Source organism: Camelus ferus, chromosome 9 (assembly GCF_009834535.1).
Source record: "Camelus ferus isolate YT-003-E chromosome 9, BCGSAC_Cfer_1.0, whole genome shotgun sequence".
Classification (NCBI taxonomy): domain Eukaryota; kingdom Metazoa; phylum Chordata; class Mammalia; order Artiodactyla; family Camelidae; genus Camelus; species Camelus ferus.
The window spans coordinates 16,524,634-16,546,005 of record NC_045704.1 but is presented as its reverse complement, the minus strand read 5'-3'; the positions used below and the strand labels follow the sequence as shown (position 1 = coordinate 16,546,005).

Below are 21,372 nucleotides of genomic sequence, written 5' to 3'. Positions count from 1 at the left end.
TTGAGTTGCTGTCTGTGGTTCTGAGACCCAGTGCTGTGGATCTGTCCTTGGTCCTGACTCAGGCTCCCATTTCCATTAATCCGGGGAGGGCAGCAGAATGTTAGGAAAGGGACAGTGTGTGCATGATCCAGGCATTGGACCATCTGGATCACCGAGAGAAGGCAGGCATCTGAATTCTGAAGGGAGGGAGTGCCTGGGTTATTGGGTTCAACAGGTATGTGTTCTGTCTATCATCTATCTATTCATGCATACATACATTTGTATACATATTATTATCATGGAAAACTTCAAACAAACAGAAGTGCACTGAAGAATACAATAAACCTCCATGTACCCATATAACAAATACCAGCTCATGGTTAATTGCATCTCACCTGTGCCTCCTCCCACTTTCTCACTTCCTATGTTATTTTCATGCAAATCCCAGACATGATATCACTTAATTATATGTCGTATTTTGTATTTTGTTTCTTTTTGTTGGGGTTTGGCTCATACATTGTAAAGTTCACAGTTCTTAGGAGTACAGCTTGATGCTGTCCTACCTGTGTATAGACACGTGTGACCATTACCTCAAGCAAGCCATTGAGCACCTTCATTGTCACAAGAGGTTCTCCTGTGCCCTCTCCCAGTTGATACACCAGAGGTAGCCAGTATTCTGATCTCTGTCACCAAAGATTAAAAAGCCACACTCGGAGAGTCCCAAGACCTGGGCTCTAGCCTTGACTTTACTGTTGGCATTAGTAATTTTTTTGGTATGAAATATACCATGCGTGCAGAGAGTGCATAACTATAGAGCTATATATTGGACAAGTGACTATATTTGTGAACCTCCATGAAATCACCACACACCGAGAGAGAAAACTGCCACTCCCCAGAATCTTCCTGTGTGTTCTTTTGTGACCACATCCCCCTTCCCAACCTCTAGAGGAAACCAGTCTCCTCACTCGTCAGGAATTTTACTCCTCAGCCCTGACACATTCTGTTTTCTTGGTTCTTCCTTCTCCCTCTGAGCCCTTCAACACTAAATGACCTCTGACCCTGGAAACCGTGAATGAGAGACCCCATCACCAACCTCTTCCTGGTCTTGCTGCCTCTTTCCCTGCCGTGGGTCCCCTGCAGGATCACAGGGACAGCTGGCTTTGACCATGCTTCTCCCCTGCTTGAAGCCCTTCTGTGGATCTCCATTGGCTGCAGGGTAAGTTCTGGAAACTTTATCCTCATCTGACATTTTAAGCCCCTCAGGGGTGCTGCCATCCTCTCCATCCTCATCTTCTTTTCTCACTTTGTACACAGACCACGCCCCGCCCTGATGCATACAGTCCTTCCTACCTGGAATGCCCTTCCTCCTGCTCCTTTGCCAATTCCTGCTTGTCATTTAGGAGTCTTCTCAGAGATCCATTCTCATTAAGAGCCTTCTCTGGTCTACCTCTTTGGAGTTCCCTTAGACCTTCGTGCTTTGTGATTCATCAGCCATGAGCCTCCAGGTTTGGGACTGTCTCTTTCCAGGCCAGGAGGGCTGGGTTGGGTCTGACTCATTGCTGGGTCCCTGGCATCACCCAGTTCAGAAGAAGAGGTTATAAATGTTTGCTGACTGTCCTTCCCTGTAGCTCCCTCTGTCGCTTATTTGTTCCTGCTTCTGTCCTGCTGTCTCTCTGCCATTTAACAAATGTTTTCTGAGACCTTGTTGTGGGGTGGCCCTCCTGCCTGGAATGCTCTTCCCTACTCTGTCCACCTGGTGACCTCCTACTCACCCTTCAGGACCCAGCACAGGCTTCGTCCTCAGTGAAGTCACCCCCGATGCCCCAACCCCTAATCAGAGTAGCATATCTATCTATCTATCTATCTATCTATCTATCTATCTATCTATCTATCTATCTATCCACCTGGTGTAAATCCTCCAATGGATTCTGTATCACTCTGGAATCGAACAACAGAACTAGTGGGAGATATATATTAAGAGATTGATTGCAAGGAATTGGCTTATGTGATTTTGGGGGGCTGCCAGGCAAGTTCAAAATCATAGGGCAGACTGTCAGGAAGGGCAGGCTGTCAGGAAGGACAGGCTGGAACTGTTGGTCATGGGCTGAAGCTACTGTCTACAGGTGGATTTCTTTTGCAGGGAGGCCTCAGCTCTGCTCTTAAGGTGTTTGAACTGGCTGAATCAGCCCCTGGCCAGATGATCTTGGATAATCTCCCTTAGTTAAAGTCAACTGATCATGGACTTTCATCCCATCTCCAAAAACCATTCACAGCAACAATGAGATTAGCATTTGAATAAATAACTGGGACTGTAGCCTAACCAAGTGGACACATCAGACAGACCACTGTAGCTTTGAACCACATTTGCAATCAAATTCAAAGTCAGCTTTCCCCACTAGAAAGGCTATTTCCTAGACGGTGGGCACTTTTGCCTGTTTTGTTTACTGCTGTAGGCCCAGCAACTGGAACAGTGTCTGGCACACAGTAGGTGCTCAGTAGTTGGGACAAATGTACAAATAATGACATTCAGCTTCCCCATCTTTGTCAGGCTGTAGGGACACCTAGAGCCCCTCTCCTTGTCCTCACAGGCATGTAGCAGCGTTTCTGAGATGCCCTCCTCCCCACAAAGCTGCCTGGCAGAATAGAGTTGAAGATGTGGAAGTCCATCCTTGCTATGGCACTTACTTGGAAAATCACTCTCTCTTCCTGTGCCTTGGGCAACTTGTCTGCAAAACGGGGATGCAGCGCCCTTTCTTGTTTACCTCACCAGGTCATTGGGAGGATTAAGTTGGGGGGAAATGATGGGAAAGGACACTGTAAAGCACGTGCACAGAGGATGTGCTGGAGGATTCCATGTCTATGAAGCTCACTTGCTTGTGTAAGTGTCCTGCACACCCTGGGTCCCTTCCTACCTCCAGCTCTTTGTCCAGGCTTTCTCCTTGACCCAGAATGCCCTTCCTCCTCCTTCTCTTTGCCATTTCCTCTTTATCCTTTAGGATTTTGCTTAAGGTTGCTTCCTCCAGGAAGTCTTCCCTGATCTCCATTGGTTGGAGAATTTTGCCTGGTTCAGCTTTGCCTCCAGTGTTTTTCTGTCAGTTTAATCAACACTCATGTGTCTGGGAGGTGGAGTTGCCTAGCAGTTCATAGGGCTTGAAGTCACACTCCAGGTTCCCCATTTACTGGATATATGAGCTCAAACAAATGCCTTCACCTCTGATTTCCTCATCTGTAACATGGGGATTAAGGCAGTTGGCTACTTGGGTGACTTTTGTGTCCCTGGGACTCCATATTCATCCCATTAAATCCTGATCACAACCACTCTGAAGTAGTTCTTGTCATTATGGTAGGTTTTATTTTCACCCCTGCCTGACAGATGAGGAAACATAGGCTCAGAGAGGTTAAGGATCTTGCCCAAGGTCACCCACAGGCAAGTAGAACTAGGGTTGGAATCTATGCAGCCTAGCTCCAAGGTCTGGGCTCTGAACTTCTAGAATATACTGGATATACTGCTTCTTGAGGCTCCCCTGATGATACTAATAAAGACATCATCGTAGCTCCTTGCTGGAGCTGGTCCTAGGCTCTGGAGAGAGAGCACAGGAAATGGGTTTTGAGGAACCAGGGCTTGGTGCTGAGCAAGTGATATCTACGATCAGGTCTGCTCTTCATGCAGGGTGGGATGTGGCTGTTTCTTCCCACTCTGGGATGCTGGGGACTCTGCCAAATTTCTCCTAGGCCTGCTGACCAGGTAAGGACTGGGCATTGGTGGGAAAGTAGGAGGAAGAAAGAGACAGACAGGAGTGCAACATTCCAGGGACTGGGCAGTGAGACCGGGGTGCGTGTGCCCTGCCCCCAGCATCCTGCCTGTGGAGAGGCTGGAGGGGCTGTCTATGAGGAGAGCCCGAGGGGCCCTCTCAGAGTGCCAACCATTAGGGGGACCGTGAGGAGCAGGAGCAGGAGGTGGGGCGCCCGGGGAGGGGCGGTGGCCGAGGCACTGGTGAAGGACTGGCTCACGGAGTCCTTGTTGCAGAGATGCCCCTCACAGCAGGAGCCCTGGAGGTCGATGTTGGTCCACGGGCTGGTGGTGCCCTTGATGGTACAGGAGGGCCGCTGGCAGGTTCTGATGTACACAGGGACTGAGAGATTGCCTGGGGGTAGAGCAGTGGGGAGGGGTCAGAATCGAGGGAGGCAGCTGCACCTGAACCTCCATCTCAGAGGCCAGGGTCACGACTGGGCCCTTAGATCACCTTCCAGTCTCCCTCTTTAGAATAGGGCCATGCCTCCTCTTTCAGACCGGAGCCACGTCTCCCTGTCAGGCCTGCCCTGTCTCCACACCGGTTGCCCAGGCTTTCCTACAATCCCAGGTCCTCACCAGCGGTCATTTGGCCATTGCCCTGGAAGCAGACGCTTTGGTCCTGGTGACACTGGACCCGTCGGGATTTCTCCGGGGTGCAGTCCTCTGGATGGATCCCCACGCAGGCGTAGCACTCGATGCCGCTGAGCGTGGGTGGGTTGGGCGCTGGCAAGAGTGGAGACGTACACTCAGATAATGGTCCTCAGGTACGGTCGTGCGGGTTGCGTGCGCACTGCCTGGCTCCAAGTAGGGGCTGGAATCCTAGCGGGCCTACGGGAGGAGCCCGGCGGAAGCCACGCCCCTCCCGCCTGGGCCTGGGCCCCTCCCAGCCCGGTTGGTCCCGCCCCACGCCCAGCCCCGCCCCCTCGCACACCTGGGCTCAGATTGGGGAGGGAGTCGTGGGTCAAGAGGTGCGCGTTACAGAAGTCGGTCCCACAGCCGCGCACCACGGAGTAGTCGGGCGGCAGCGCCTTGTCGTTCCACTGCATCTGGCCCGTAGGCGGGCCTGTCCAGCACCCCTTCTGTACCAGGGTCACTGCGGCGCGGTACCCTGGGGGCAGGAGGGGATGGGGTCTGGTGCACTGCCTTCTCCTCCCCAGCCCTCTCCTCCTCTCCCACGCCCCCTCCTGTCTTACCTCTCCACCTCTCTCCCTCCGGTCTCTAATCTCTCTCTCCTCTCTCTTCCGCCTTCTCCTCCTCCCCTCCTCCTTCTCCTCCAACTCCTCCTGGGCTCTCCTCTCTCACACAGCCCCACTTCTCCTTCCTGCCCTGCCCTTCCCTTCCATCGCTTTCTCCCTCCCTCTCAAACTCCGCTTTCCCCTACAGCTCCTCCCCTCGCCTCTTCCCCTCCCTCTCATCACCAACCCTCTCTGCCTCATCTCTCCCTCCCGGCTTCCTTTCTGCCCTCTCCCACCTCCTCTTCCTGGCCTCCCACTGTCTCCTCCTCCCATCTCCTGCCCTCATCCCCTTTTCTCTCTCTCCCTTCTCCTCCCTCCACCTCCCTATCTCTAGCCTTATCTTTCCCCTCCTCTTCTACCCAATTCCACCCCCAGCCCCCTGACTCCTCTCCCTCCCCGCATCTTTCATCCTTGTCCCTGTCTCACAGCCCTCCCTTTTCTGCACTTCTTGCCCCTCACCTGTGTTCAGAGACAAGACAGCCTCAGAGCATCCGTGGAGACAGGAGATGTTGAGGAATTTCGTGCCACTGAGGTCAAAGGGCCCAAAGTAGATGTGCTGAAAACTGTAGCATTGCAGGGCTTGGGACCCTGGGGAGAGGAGCAGGGGTGGGGTGAGAGGAGCAGGCCAGAGATGAGCCTGTGCCAGGAACTCAGGGCTCCACCCTGCAGGTGACAGTCACACGGGCCAGGTTCTTCTGCTCTGAGGGGAGACAGGCCTTATTGCCTTGAGTTAAGCAGGGTGGTTCTCACAGGATGCTGTGGCTGGTCATGGCTGTGTCTACCTCTTGACACAGTAATGACCTCTGCACCTGTCAGTCCAGTTCTTTCCCCCTAGGCTGTTCCAGATCTCCACCCTCTCTGGAAGCCCACTGAGATTTTGATAAAGGAGGAAGTGATTCACTTCTGCTCTGTTTGTCCCTCTCCCAACTAATCTCACCATGTCCAGCAGCACCAAAAGGCCACCAGTTGAAAACAGACACTTTAATACAGTCAGTGGGATGTGCAATCTCATATACAAATACACACACAGCCCCAGCAATACACACACAGAACAGATACACAAACAGGCCACACAAAATAAGTACCATACAGACCCTCCAGTAGAACTCCCCCAAACTAAGGCACAGCATCTCACACAAGCAAAATCACAATCACAGGCAGAAAAACATATGGATACAGAAACAGTCACAACACACAGACCCAGAAACAGAGGAAGTCATACCCAGAGAGAGACAGATACAGACCCAAGAATCACAGACTCACAAATAAAATGAGAGACCACAATTAGGTGAAGTGAGAGATCCACCAAAAAGAGACCCACAAAAATAGACAACTTAAAATTGTATTCATATGCAGGATACACAGAGACGCGTGACACAGATACACAGAGAGACAGACACACACATCAAAGCACCCAAACATAGGTACACAGAGAGAAATACACGCCTGCCAATCACAGAGATGCACAGACACAAAGAGAAACAGATATGCAAATTGATACACACATCTCTTTTACAAAGAAACCGAGGCTCAGAGATAAACAGACCCATAAAAGCATTTGTTCAAACACGCAGACACCAAATCTTGATACAGAGAAGCACACACAAGCGCAGAGACCCACAGGACATGCTAACACTTAGACACAAACAGAAATCAAATTCTCTTCTGTGAATGAGCGCACACACACACATACACAATCACTGGGAGCAGGCGTAGCCTCCTTCCGGCCTCTTGAATTCCCTGTCTTTGTACTTGCTTCAGTCCTGATATGAATATGTCCCTGTCCTGACCCAAACTGGGGGAGGGGGTTGCCCAAGGATGAGGCTAAGGTTCCCCGCCAGTTCTGGAGGGAGCCTCCATGATTCTCCAGAAGAACCTTTGAATGGGGGCGTGGGCAAGGAGGATGGGAAAGGCTGGGGTGGTGGACGAGAGACAATAGAGGAAATCAGTGATATCGGAAGAATGGAGGAGGGAATGAGAAATGGAGAGGACACGGTCTCCAGGCCTCTTCCTACCAAGACCCAGGATTCAGGCCCCCAGCCCCTCCTCCCTCAGACCCAGGATCCAGGCCCCAGCCCCTCCTCCTTCAGACCCAGGAGAATCCTACGTCCCCCCACCCAACTGCCCTTCTTACCATTGGACTCAAAAGTCTGGACACCTGTCAGGCAGAGAACAGTCCCAAAGAGGCACAGCTGGACGGTTCTGGGGACTCCCATTGCCAGATTGTGGAGCTGAATGGAGACACCGAGGACAGCTCCTCTTGCTCTGATTTCTGCCAGGCTGGTTCTCCCAGCCAAGCCCCAGGCATGCCGGCTACCCAGCCTGGCCAGGATTCCTCCACCCCCGCCCTCCCTCCCTCGCTTGGGCTGGTCTCCTCCTAGATAATCACGATGGGGTTGTGTTGTGTCCTGGGTTTGAGGGAGGAGGGGCTGGGGCTCTGGATCCTGGGTCTGAGGGAAGAGGGGCTGGGGGCCTGGATCCTGGGTCTGAGGAAGGAGAGGCTGGAGCCCTGGATCCTGTGTCTGAAGGAGCAGGGAGCTAGGGGCCTGGAACCCTTAATTTGGGGGGGGATTTGTGTTTTGCAGGCTCTTTCTACCCTGTTCCCCACACTGTTCTAGTCTGAGGTTGGCACATGTGGTCTCTTGATTTCTCTCCTCTTCTTCTGCCCCAGCACACACCACCTAAATGGGACCACGTCTCCAGGCCCAGAGACACAAACATCACCTCCTTCCTGAAGACTTCTCTGACTCTCCCCACCTCAATCATCCGCCCACCCTCAGCCTCAAGCACCTCCCTGTCTCCCAGCCTTGGTCACCCTGGGTTGGGCTGGTGTCTGTCTCTTCCATCAGGCTGTGAACTCCTCAGAGGCCTCAGGGGATGTTGGTGATGTATGAATGAGTGAATTGATGAAACTTACAAGCAAACAGAGAGGCAGAAAGAGAGTGACAGGGAGATAGAGACACCTGGAGAGGCAGTTACACATGGGATGCAGAAAGACAGACAGACCTGGTGTGGACAAATGCAAAGGTAAACAAACCCAGACTTGATGAACGGGCCATGCCCACAGAAGGTGCTTAATAAGTGTGTATTAGATTCTTAAATGAATGAATTAAAAAACATTGGGGGAGGAGGGGGAGAGTATAGCTCAGTGGTGGAGTGCATGTCTAGCATGCACAAGGTCCTGGGTTCAATCCTCAGTACCTCCATTAAATAAATAAATAAACCTAATTATCGCCCCCACCCCAAAAAAACCCCCAAACCCAACCAAACAAAAACATTGGAGGAGATGAGACACAGGCAGACAACCAGAGGGATACACTGTCCCCTAAAGACACAGACAAACCCACATGGACACTCAGACACTGGTCCACATGGATGTCCCTGCAGGCGGTGGGAGCCAGGGCAGAGACCCCAGGTCGGTACCTCCTAATCTGCCTTGCTTCTCGCGGCTTGGAGGAGCACCAGGCAGGTGCAGAGGCCGTTTGGATGGGCAGAGGCGACATAATGGCAGTGACGAGCGCAGCCTTAAGAGTCCCCTGAGCTCACCGAAATTTTACATGGATTTCTTCCTGACTGGGTCCGCGACCTCCCTTTTCTTAGAACAGTTACTTGGGAACACGTGTCACTGCAAATTCTTCCTCTGTTCCTTTGAAATGGAGGTAAATCTTCTCCCGGCTCTTGCCAGTTATACAACCCAGGAATGACTTTCTTAGGGACCTGGAGCCATCCCTTTGAGATATCATCAAGGAATATAGAAGCCCTGTCCCTCGGGCTCTGTGAGAAGGTAGGAGTTGAACTTGAATACACAGCAATTAGCAAACACAGATGGCCAGATCACAGACAAAAACATTTGCAAACTCAGGAGCAGGTCAGTGTGCTATCTACTCCCATGGATCAATCTCCCCTCTGTCTCTGGCACTTTCCCACGAGCCCATCCAGCGCTGAAAGCCCCTCCCATCTTTTGTTTCAGCGGAGTTGAGTTTAGTTTCTTTCTCCTATTGCCATAGTCTTGAATAAAGTCTGCTGTGCCTGTTTAACTTTTCTCAGTGCAATTTTCCCTTGACAGCAAACACCCAGGCACGGTGGACACTCACCAGAGTCCTGGACCCACTCTTGCCAAATCCCTGCTCCTCCCAGCAGACCCCAGTTACCCAAACCTGTTTTGTATCTAAATTATTCTTCCTGTTTCTCCCATCTCTGCCCCAGGCTCTCTGTCAGGGGCTGGTCCCTCAGGGGCAGGGTGGAGCTAAGGGCCCCTAGAGAGTAGAGACTGGCCAGGGGAGGAGGCTGGGTTTTCTGAAGCCCGTTTGAAAGGTGGAGGCATTGGAGGTGTCCACAGAGCTTCACAGTTTCAGAGTTTGAGTTGGGCAACCAGTGTGGGAGTGTGTGTGTGTGAGAGTGTAAGTGGCTGTGTTAGTGTGTGGTTGTGTCTGTGTGATTTTAACTCTGGCCACCTTCAGATCCCTTAGGATGCTGTGAGATATCAGGTGGGCAGCTCCCCACTGCAGGAGGTTGTTGACCAAAAAAATTAATCAGTAGTCCATCTAAGAAATAAATGAAAAATTGTATTCAAGCCAACCCGAGGATTATAACTCAGGAGACAGTCTTTCCGAAAGCTCGGAGGACTGTTTCCACCCATCAGAGGTTAAAGCACAGTTATATACGTTTTTGAGACAAAGGGGTAGCTGTCAAAATGTGAAGGAAAAGCCCAGCTGGGCTAAGAAGCTAAGTCACAAATCTAAGTGTAACAAGTGTCGGATTACTGATGTGAGTTCTGCTGGGCTAACTCGTAAATCTGAAGTTTAGTGTCAGTTTACTGGGCTAACAAGCTAACTCGTAAATCCAAGCTCTATAAGTGTCAGTAACATGATCTGTTCCAAACTGATAAGCTCCAGTGTACTGATTCCTTGCTTTTTGTTGTTTGAACCTTATTGGCTAATAGCCCCATACTTGTAATTAACCCTATAAAACCTCATGTGCACGTCTTGGAGGTGCTCAGAGCTTCGGAGCAGAAGCCCCTCTGAGCCCGCCGGTGTAATAAATCTGAGTATTCCAACCCTCCGAGTGGTGCTTGTTTCTTGGCTGGCCTGTCATTTCCATAACAGAATGACAGATTGACAGTTTACACAACCCTGATCTGCAGGTACAGAGCAAGTCCTGGGGCTTCATGATCCTTTACACGTTGAAGAAGGAAGTTATCTCTTAAGGAGGTCTGGTTAATGCAGATGTACAATATACACTAAGGGGAAAGGAGGATGCCCAAATGGGCAGAGAGAATTTTTATGTTTAGATTTTTCTTATCTTGCCATAAAATAGGAATTTTATTTCATCAAGGGTAATCACGTGGAGACCCAGTGATCTAGGTCTAGAGATCTTGGCAGGGCTCCTGCATCTACAGAGGATGAACTCCGAGTTCCCTATGAACCCAGAGGTTCTTCTTCTTCTTTTTTTTTTTTTTTGGTAATCACTTTTTAGTAATTAAACTGGCAATTAAGTGATTAATTATTTGAGAGATTGGGGAAAACTGAGGGTGTTTTGTGGTGGCCATTAAGGTGCTACTTTTCAAACTTTTCAAAAATTGTCAAACACACACAAACACGCAGAGAATAGTGCACCCATCACCTGGACTTGGCAATTTTTAACATATCGCTAATCTTGCATTATTCTTCCCAGCTTCGGTGCTCTTAACCAAATCTTGAATTGGATTCTTGCATTTGTTTTCTCAAAATATTAATTTTACTGAAAACACCATTTCAGTGTAGGTGATTTTCAAAAGGTAACTTTGGCTTATGTTCTAAGGTACCAATCTTTAGGAACATCATGAACAATTTCTAAAAGGGTGCCACTTGCTACCTTGAATTGAATTCTTAGTGTGTTCATGTCACCAAATCCACTTTCTCTTTGCATGTTGAATAGTTTCAAGTCTATTTTCAATAAATGTATTTTCAATACACTCATTTATTAGAAGCTGGAGAGTGGTTGTGGAGTGCTTGAATAATGTTTAAAAATTCAGTGGTATAGAAAGAACTTTTTGCTGCATTATTCGTTACTCGGTTTAAAGAATGGGCAGAAGAAGGATTAGCTCTTCCAAGAAGAGAGAAAGGAGGCAGATCAGGAGGTGTTACCCAGTCTCTGCCCAACTCCAACCACCTACTGGAGCATCTGTGTGGATGTCTTCAACTGCCTGTTGTTGGAGCATCCACATGGGTGGGTTGAATGCTTTGAACAATTGTCAAGGATCTTTGGTTGTATTCCATAAGTCCCCATGAACTTTTCCATTCCCATGCACACTTACAAAGCCCTGGCTTCTCAAATGATTTTTCCCCCAGATTTGATTTGTTTCAGCAGTTTACTAAACGCAGGCATCATCTGTGTTGGTGTGTATCCTCTACTGGACAAAAGTCCCCGAAGCGCTTACACATACGAACAGGTGCAATCTAGAAATTCACCTACCTAGCAAGAACTGTTAACTGGCTTTTAACTACAAACAGGCTTTTGTAGCCAAAACAATTAAGAGTTACTTAGTATTCCTTACCTTATTCGAAATGATTCCACTAATCCTTAACATGATATAATTGTAATGATTTGTGTTTTTTTAAAATGTCATCTCCTAAAATAGTGTGTGACTTCACTTGCTGACAATCTTTATATTCTGCATAAATGTTCTTTGATACGTTATTAGAACTGGGGAGTTTTCTTCTGGAACTCTAGTCACTGACTTGCCAAAAAACTGAATTGTGTGTATTGTGTGCCAGTATTTTCTTTTATTTTCATGTAAACTCTGCCTGCCACATCAATATTTCTTTTTCAGATCAGATTTACTTTTTTTTTTTTACAGTTTAGTAGTGTTAAGTATGTTTATATTGTTGTGTGACCAATCTTTCGACCTTTTTCGTCCTGCAAAACTGAAACTTTAGACCCATTAAACAACATCTTCTCATACCCTCTCCCCACAAACCTGAGCATCCACCATTCTACTTTGTGTTTCTATGAATTTGACTACTCTAGATACTTCGTATAGGTGGAATCGTACAGTGTTTATCTTGTTAGGACTGGCTTATTTCATTTAATATCATATCCACATGGTTCATCCATGTTGTAGCATGTATAAGAATTTCCTTTCTTTTTAAAGGTTGAATAATATTCCATCATATTTATATACTGCATTTGCTTTATCCATTCACCCATCGAAGTGCACTTGGATTGCTTCCACCTCTCGGCCATTGTGAATAAGGCTGCAGTGAACATTGGTGTACAGATGTCTGTTTGGGACCTTGTTTTCAATTCTTTTGGGTGTATACTAAATCAGATCCTAACTTTGAATACTGCAAACTATTGTGGATGTGCCCTTCACTTTCTTGTTTTTAAATATGTGATCAAGGCTACCAGTTTGTGTGTGGCCCCTTGGGAGGCAAGACTGAGGCAGAGATTAGTGCTAAGGACAGTGGGACCCAAGGTGTGGAAGGGAAGCAAAGGGTGCAGGTCCAGGAGAAGCAGGGCTGTGATGCAGTCCCAACAGAAGACTCAGTCCACCCCAGGAAGCTCTGGTGTGTGGGGCTCTCAGCAGCTGAGGCAAGTCTTCAAGGGGGCATCAGCTGAGAGAAATCCTTCGTTCCTAAGCAGTTCTTGGTGGCAGATCACAGCATCTGCCACACTCTACTCATTCTCTTTTTTAGTGTATTTTTTTTCCAGTCTCCAGAGTTTGACATAAAGATGGGTTACAGGAATCTTTGAGATGAAATAAGCTTACCCGAATCTGATCATTTATTTCCCAATTGGAACGATATGGTGAAACAACATTTCTGTCTACCATATTGTCTTTTGGAAGTTAAACATTCTTATTTAAAGGGAATAATTTTAAAGAGTTTAAATTTGAGTTTGATATCGTAACATTCAAATGTTGAGTTTAGATTTAAGACTCTAATATTCAAATTAGATGGCTGGGTACCTGAATTGAATTAAAGATGCAAAAACCATATTGAATTAAAGGATTCTTCATTTTCATTTTTCTCCTCTTCCACTCATTTCTTGAAATTTTTCCTTCATGGTTTACATGGAGGTAGGAGGTAAATTCATGCCAATCATTAATGGGTCTGGATTCATCTATATTCACCTGAAATAACATCTGTGGAAAATTTTTCCCCGTGCCACCTTATTTTTCACAAAATGTATTCAGTGAACCAGTTAATTCTGTAATAGTTTTCCACTTTCTGATCCTGATTATTTTTCCTTCTTGATAGTGTCAAATAGAGTTAGTTTTTTTCTTTTAAGAATTTTAACATCTTAAAATAATATGCAGGTAACAAGTCATTAAATTTAAATAATTGTTAATTTTTATACTGTTGCAATTTCTAAAGCAATAATAAACACTGCTATAATAATATAATTAACAGACTATTGTGTAATACTCTTTAATTTCCACCCACCTACGTTCTTTGTGTATTACTAATGGTAATTGGATGTTGGTTATTATATAGTGATTTATGCCAAGTGAAAAGACATATGCATTTAAATTTGGAATTCAATAATTCTGGTCTGGTGCAGTAAATAATTTGTAGAAATATGAACTGCAATATGAAACACTGACTGCAGCCAAAGCACAGATACCAATAGGGATTTTTTTTTTAAGATTCTCTGTATATTGGGTGGAAAAGTAGTTCTTTGTTTAGAAGCATGGGCTATTTTAGATGCTATGAGATCGACAAAGTCTTTCCATTTTCAGACTTTTCCTTTGTAAGTGGAAGATGAATGGGTGCTACCAACTCTGTTGGAACAAGACACTTTACTGCCATCTGCTGGAAAGTGGTTGCAATAAATTATAAATCACTTTGAAGTCAGCAAAAGAATAACAATATACACAAACATTTCCAAAAATTTGTTTTCAAAATAATAAAGATGTCCATGATGTGAATGGTACTCCCTTAGGTGTAGTGCTCTTGTGCAGTCCCCAACACAAACAACTGTACATGGTGACACTGGAAAGCCACACACAGATGAGGCAGATGTGGGAGAGGGATGGGAGGATTGGCTCATGACAAAGAAGTCAGAAGGCTTCTAGGAAGAGATCCACAGCCAGAAGTAGCAGGACTTGGGAGTTAGATAGGAGTGGGTTTTAAGACCATCTCAGTGGATGATTGGGATCAGGGACAGGCAAATCAAGATGGCAGGTGTTGTTGGAAGGTCATCATTTGTGGGCCAGGAGAGCCAGGCTCTACCCTGCATTTAATGTGTCTCCTTAAAAGAATCCCTCCTTCTCCCTGAGTTTCTTTTGCTCCTTTTGGATGTGGGGGAGGGCAAGATTTGCTGTACTCTGGGAGCCCTGACCTTTTTGACCTTCCAGGTTTCTGAGAACTAAAGAGACTGGGGTCTCCAGGAATGGATGGGAGGGGGCAGGGATCATATGGTGTCACTGTAGGAGCAGAAATGGCTGAACTTCAGGGAAAACTTGGCCATGTTCTGGCCACACCAATGTATACACTCACTCATGGTCTACACTGGTGGGGTGAAGGACTAGGGGATCTCAGATAGTGTTGGGAAGAACACTCAGAAGAGTCTCTCTTGATCCCTGGATTTCTATCCACAAATTTTTTGGGGGGAGGGCGGTAATTAGGCTTATTTATTTATTTATTAATGGAGGCACTGGGATTGAACCCAGGACCTCGTGCATGCTAAGTATTCACTCTACCACTGAGCTATACCCTCCTCCCTGCGTCAGTTAGCTTCTGCTGCACAACAAGCAACAGACAGAACTTAGTGGTTTAAAACAACAAGTATTTTATGTATCTCCTGATTCTGTGTCTCCCGGGTTGTTCTTCTGGTATGGGCTGATTTGACTGGTCACTGTTGGGCTCTCTCACGTGTCTGTGGTCAGCTGATGGGTTGGATGGTGGCTAGATGATCTAGGCTGGTCTCACTCACAAGACTGCTAGCCAGTCAGGCCTCAGTTCTCCTCCCCATGGGAATGGCAAAATTCCAATGGGCAGCGAAAAAGGACAACCTCCAGTAAGCAAGTGATTTTCATGCCTTTGCTCTGCAAAGTTATGTTTGCTAATGTCCCTGGCCAGCAAGTCACCAGGCTTGCTCAGTCAGTGTGGAAGGGCACTAACAAACTGTGTGGACAGAAGGGAGGGGAATAATTCATGGTTATTTTTGCCCTGTCTGTCTACCTATCTGGGTTGAATCACTAAAGTCCAGTGACAGATATCATTTTGCTTCACTTCTAAATATAAATCCTGGAGTAGGCAAGGGATCTTTCCTCAGTGTGACTCTCCTCTTCCCTCTCTGCAGGCGATTTTTAAAAATTTTTTTTAAAATTGAAGTATAGTTGTTTTACAATGTTGTGTTAGTTTCAAGTGTACAGCAAAGGGATTCAGATATATATCTATATGTAGAATATCTATATATTCAGATTCCTTTCCATTATAGGTTATTACAAGATAACCCTGTGCTATACAATAGGTCCTTGTTGTTTTTCTATTTTATGTATAGTAGTGTGTATCTGCTAATCCCAAACTCCTAATTTATCCCTCCCCTCCTTTCCCCTTTGGTAACCATAAGTTTGTTTTCTGTGTCTGTGAGTCTGTTTCTGTTTTGTAAATAAGTTCATTTTTACCATGTTTTTAGATTCTACATATAAGTGATATCATATAGTATTTGTCTTTCTCTTTCTGGCTTACTACACTTAGAATGATGATCTCCAGGTCCATCCATGTTGTTGCATATGGCATTATTTTATTTTTTATGGCTAAGTAGTATACCATTATATAAATATACCACAACTTCTTTATCCAGTCATCTGTCCATGGACATTTCGGTTGTTTCCATATCTTGGCTATTATAAATAGTGCTGCTGTGAACATTGGGGTGTCAAATACTCACTTTAAATAATCAGTTATTGGTGTTTAGCCTCTCTGTTGCATCAGTGTTTTCTACTTAATTTATGCTTATTACTTGCTTTGACACTTTTTTTTGTTATTCACTCTGGTATTCTTTGTTTTCTAACTTCCCAAGTTGGACAAAGCCTATAATTTTCATCCTTTTTACTTTTCTTTCTTTTGAACTTATGTTACATTCTGTACGCAATAAATGTAATACCTAAATTTCTTGGTGTTCTATTTATGTTGTTTGTTGTTTTTGCTACTGAAATTCATGGTGGCTTGTCTCCTTATGTTAAATTTAGGGTCATCTGTAAAAATTCTTCAAGACATGAATGGATGTTAAAATCCTCCAGAAATTTCCTTGATGATTTCTCCAAACATCCTGGCACTCCAAGCTGAGGATCAATTTTATACTAATATCTCAGCCCAAGTTTCCCAGTACATGCTGGCAATATAAGTCAAGCTACTAACAAAGTATTAACAGAAGTATACAACAATTTACAAAAAGGATCTTACATCATGCTGTAGTTGGCTTATTCCAAAAATATAAGGTTGGTTTAACATTCAAACAACCAATGTATTCTTACCATGTTATCAAAATAAAGAAGAACTTTACGGTCATATTAGAGGATACAGAAAAGACATTTGATGAAAAATCAGCATAAATAATAATAATAATAACAATAACAACAACAACAATAATAATAAAATAATAATGATGAAAACTCTTAGCAAACGAATTGAAGTGAACTTACTTCTTCAGATTAAGAGTGTCTATTTTTTAAAAAGAAAGAGCAAACATAATACTAAGCAGCGCCCCCAACAAACGTACCACGCAACAAACGTACCACTCAACAAGCACACACAATACTTGTCACACATAGTCACAGAGCTATATGCTGACGTGTCGCAGGCATTGATGGTCATACATACACACTTGTACCACATAATCACAGAGCTACACCCCAGACCTGTCACACATCACACAACACGTTCACACCCCTGCTCATGATACACAAAAACACGGTTCCATCACAGTCACAGATTCAGCCTGATCCTGTCGTGCAGAAAGTGCTGTCTTCTCTCTGGTGCACACACACATACAGTTTGTCACACAGTCGTGGAGAAACACTCCAGATCCGCCCTGAGCACCAGATAAGCACATGCAACGCATTCTACATACAGTCACAGAGACATACACTGGCCATTTCGTGTGCACAGACGCCCTCTTTTACAAACACTTACACACACACACTCCATCCGTCACAGGACATCCCAGTCCTGTCATGTGCGCAGTCATGCAAATGCAACATCATCTTTCACACAGTGAAAGATGTGGCTCTACCATGCACACGATGTTCACACACAACCCCTACACCATGTCTGTCCCTCACCATCATGGAAACGTCGTGTCCCATACCTGACTCTCCGTTGCACCTGTCCAGGAGACACCCTGACCTGTTTTGACCACCCCTCCCCGTCACATCTGTCACACCAGCAATTCCTTCAGCAGCTTGCGTTCTCCTGGAGCGCTTCCCTCCCGCCAGTGGCCGCCGGCTGGGCTCCGAGTTCCCAAATTTCTCTCCGCTTCGCTCTGCATCGATTTGTCCTTCCACTGGACCTGCTCACACGCGGAGCCCCAAAACCACTAGGATGCTGTAGGGACACTTGGGAAATTCCAGGTTGTTTGGGCCCAGTGGCCTATGGGAAATGTAGTCCAGAGCTGGAAAAGCAGGAGACACAGGAATCCCAAGGTCCATGGAACCACCCGCCTCGGGGGTTTCTGGGAGTTGTAGTCGTTGCTAGCATTGCGCAGGCGCCTGCACCTGAAGGCCTTAGAGGGGGGTATGCGTGTGTGCGTGCGCGCGCGCGCGCGCGCGCGCGAGCGATTAAACGGCTGTAGATAGATGTAGCTTTGTTCTGGAGGCAGTTCCTAGCGGCAGATTCTCACAAAATTTGAGATGGTATCCACTGGGGTTCCAGGGCTCCCACCTGGGATTAGTGCTGAGGATGCTTAAGTCCCTTACACAAAACGGTGTAGTATTTGTATGTAACCTATGTGCATCCTTCCTTATACTTTAAATCATCTGTAGATTACTTGTACTTAATACAATGTAAATTCTATGTAAATAGTTACTACTTGCAGCAAATTCATTTTACTTTTTGGAAATTTCTGGAATTTTAAAAAATATTTTGGATTAACGGTTGAATCCAGTGATGCCGAATGGGTGGATATGGAGGGCTGACTGTATTTAAAAATTATGTAGACTTACAACAAAGTGAATACATTTAGAAAACTAAGGTAATAAATATCCAACATGTTACTTCCTAATTATTAACTATCCTCTTGAGATTATGTCTATTGCATCTGTATGGTGGAAATACTGTATCATGGTATACTACTGTCCATCTCTTCCCAACCCCACCTGCAGGAATACCACATTGGTAGCTAGAAATTGGCCATGACCAGGACTGTTCACACCATGGGAACTGACAATTGCAACAAATCAGGGCTTGATTTACTGTTTGTTGATTGGGGGTTGGGGAGCTCCCCAAAGGCCTATCTCCTCCTTCTGCAATGTCCCCCTAGTGCCGTTTCCTGGTAAGGCTTACCATTGTGAGCTGAGGCAAAAAACTGATAACAGAAAAAAATGACATACTACATTTTCACTTATCAAATTTAAAAAACATGTACATAGTATACAGTATTGTTGAGAATGTGGCAGAAATGAGAACTCTCATAGGTAGCTATTGGTAAGGACAACAACCTTTTGACAATTGAGTTGAATTAGTAACTATTACAATGTCTGAAAACAAACCCCTAATCAATGAGCATTTTTACATTTAAGAATACAGCTTACAAAAATGCTGACTTGAAGGGAAAAGGTGTGGATATAGTAATGCTAACTGAAGCCATGTCTGTAATACTGAAGAACTGAAACCAACCTCAGTGTTCATCTTTTGAGGAATTGTTACTCTCAGTTGACCAATATGGTAGCTATTTGTGGCTATTTAAAGTTATTAAAATTAAGTAAAATTTAATAGTCAGTTACTTAGTCAGTCTAGTCACATTTCAAATCCTCAGTAGCCAGTGTGACTAGTCATTACTATATTGGACAACATAGATATAAATAAAACATTATCAGCATCACAGAAAGTTATATTGGACAGTTAGATAATAATTCAACATTTAAAAGGTGTTAAATCTCTATATTCCACACTGGGAATAAATCTGAAAAAAACCAAAAACACTAATTTGAAAAGATACATGCACCCCAGTGTTCATAGCAACATTATTTAAAATTGCCAAGGTATGGAAGCAACGTGTGTCCGTCAACAGATGAATGGATAAAGAAGATGTGGCATATATATATATATATATATATATATATATATATATATATATATATATTACTCAACCATAAGAATGAAATTTTGTCATTTGCAGCAACATGGATGGACTTAGAGGGCATCATGCTAGGTGAAATAAGTCAGAGAAAAAACAAATGCTGTATGATTTCACTCATATGTGGAATATAAAAACCAAGCAAAAAACAAAATCATGAACAAATCCAACCAAATCTAACCAAACATGTAGTTACAGAGAACAGAATGGTGGTTACCAGAGTGGGAGGCAAGTGGTGGGGTGGAAAGTGAAACAGGTAAAGTGTGTGTGTGAGTCAACCACACTGACTCCATTTTGCCAGCTCCATCTCAGGCCCACAGTCCTACTCCCACGCCTCTCTGCATGACTGAAACTTAGCCCACTCACAAGGGCTGCGCCCAGTGTCACTGTTTGCTTCTCCGGAGTAGATCCTTGGAGCTACATGAGAGGCTGTCTGCTGGGCTATAGTTCTGAGTTTGGCTCAAATGACTCTTTTCTATTCCAAGTATAGGTGGCTTAGTGATGATTTCCGTCGACAGATGGATGTATGGATAAAAGGAAAGATGGATTGATGGATGAATAGAGAAGAAAGCAGGGGTGGCCATACTTACATTACACAAAATACACTTTGTCAAAATTTCAAGCAGGGCATAAAAATACCAAGAGAAAATACGTGAAAGCCTACTACCTTGTGATAATGATTTTGAGTATTTCTTAGTATCTTCTAATGCATACACATGTAAATAACAGAGATGTATGTATGTATTTTATTTTAAACTTTTAACAGGCATTTTTCTTACATCACTTACCAGTTTCTCCTCTGTACCTACTTTCACAAGCCCCTGCACTCTCCTTGTGTAGAACAATGTTAAAAATCTGGCATACATATCCCATAACTTTCTCCATGTTCATACAATTCATATACAAATGCACACAGTTCCCTTCAACCTCTATATCAAGACATATTTAAATTTCATCACAAGTAAATTATTTATAACTAATGAGGAATATACTTTGAAAGTATACAATTATGTAAATACAATCCAACTTAAGAAATAGAGTACACAAAGTAACTCAGAATCCTTCTGCAAACTTATCTCTTCATCTTCCTGCCTTCCTGTAGTTTCCGCATTCCTGAATTTTGTCATATCCTGTTTTTTTAAAATTACGTACCATTTATGCATAAAATACCATTTATTTTGCCTCTTTTTAAAGTTTTGTGAATGGAATTATACAGTATGTATATTTCTGACTCGTTGCTCATCGTATTTGTTAAATTCTGTAGCTTTCACTGCTGTGCACTATTTCACTGTAGAGGTCCTCCACACCTAATTATCCATCTTTGATTCATTATAAAATATCCAAATTTTTGGCAGGTAAGTTGCAAACCTTTTTCTGCATGTTAAATTTGATTCTTCCAAGACGATGTAGTAACACTATTTTATAGGTAACAAAATTGTGGACTATTGTCACTCACTGTCACAACACACAGTCACATATAGTGGTTGGTAGTCAGATAATCAAACTAACACATACCAAGCGAGGCAACGTTGTACAGTTTTTCAGTCCCAGCTGGATGGTGGTCTACTTTCACAATCAAAAGAAAAGCGTATCAGGAAAAATATCTCACAAATATTGTCACCTTCAGTTACTGACATTAAGAGAAACATACAAAGTCACAGACCTCAAGTCTCAGTCCTACAGACACCTCCTCAAGGTCCCCATGGGCACAATTACCATTCACGACCACTTATTGTTGCTTTCCAACAGTGGCATATAATATCTAATATAAACCACCTTACCCCAAAGGAAACAAGATTCACATTTGCAGAAACTACCCCATGAATATAAACAACTCTACACAGATTTCCAGACACCGAATCGGACCCACAAGCTCACGGAAAGCAAGACACACTCATTTTTTCAACTGCCAGACCCTGCTCCAGTCTCTCGTACCCCGATTAACGCGCGATGTCTCAGCTCACCGAGGGGTCCCTGGTCACCTCCCACCCCATTCCCATCCCCACCCGCTCTGGATTCCACAATGGGTTCCTCAGCTTTCGCTGAGAACCTTTTAATTCGCCCTTGGCCACGATAAAGACA

General features: G+C 44.9%; 1 protein-coding gene across 1 annotated transcript; it reads right to left on the bottom strand.

Annotated features, from left to right (window-relative positions):
- Window positions 1–3,308: 3,308 nt before the first annotated feature.
- LYPD5 (LY6/PLAUR domain containing 5) lies at window positions 3,309–8,510 on the bottom strand. The gene is made up of 6 exons (XM_032487399.1): window positions 8,351–8,510; window positions 7,142–7,384; window positions 5,467–5,595; window positions 4,704–4,880; window positions 4,349–4,495; window positions 3,309–4,124 (listed from the first exon to the last, which is right to left on the bottom strand). The coding sequence occupies exons 1-6, from the start codon at window positions 8,508–8,510 to the stop codon at window positions 3,865–3,867; spliced, it is 1,116 nt and encodes a 371-aa protein (XP_032343290.1). The 3' UTR covers window positions 3,309–3,864.
- Between the last annotated feature and the right edge of the window lie 12,862 nt (window positions 8,511–21,372).

Bases quoted from the DNA above. Each gene is read 5' to 3' on its own strand.
- LYPD5 (XM_032487399.1), bottom strand. From the start codon at position 8,510: ATGTCGCCTCTGCCCATCCAAACGGCCTCTGCACCTGCCTGGTGCTCC. The intron at 4,881-5,466 runs GTGAGGGGCAAG...TCCTGCCCCCAG, and splicing joins TGTCTTGTCTCTGAACACAG to GGTACCGCGCCGCAGTGACC. The intron at 4,496-4,703 runs GTGTGCGAGGGG...CACTCTTGCCAG, and splicing joins CCTCCCCAATCTGAGCCCAG to CGCCCAACCCACCCACGCTC.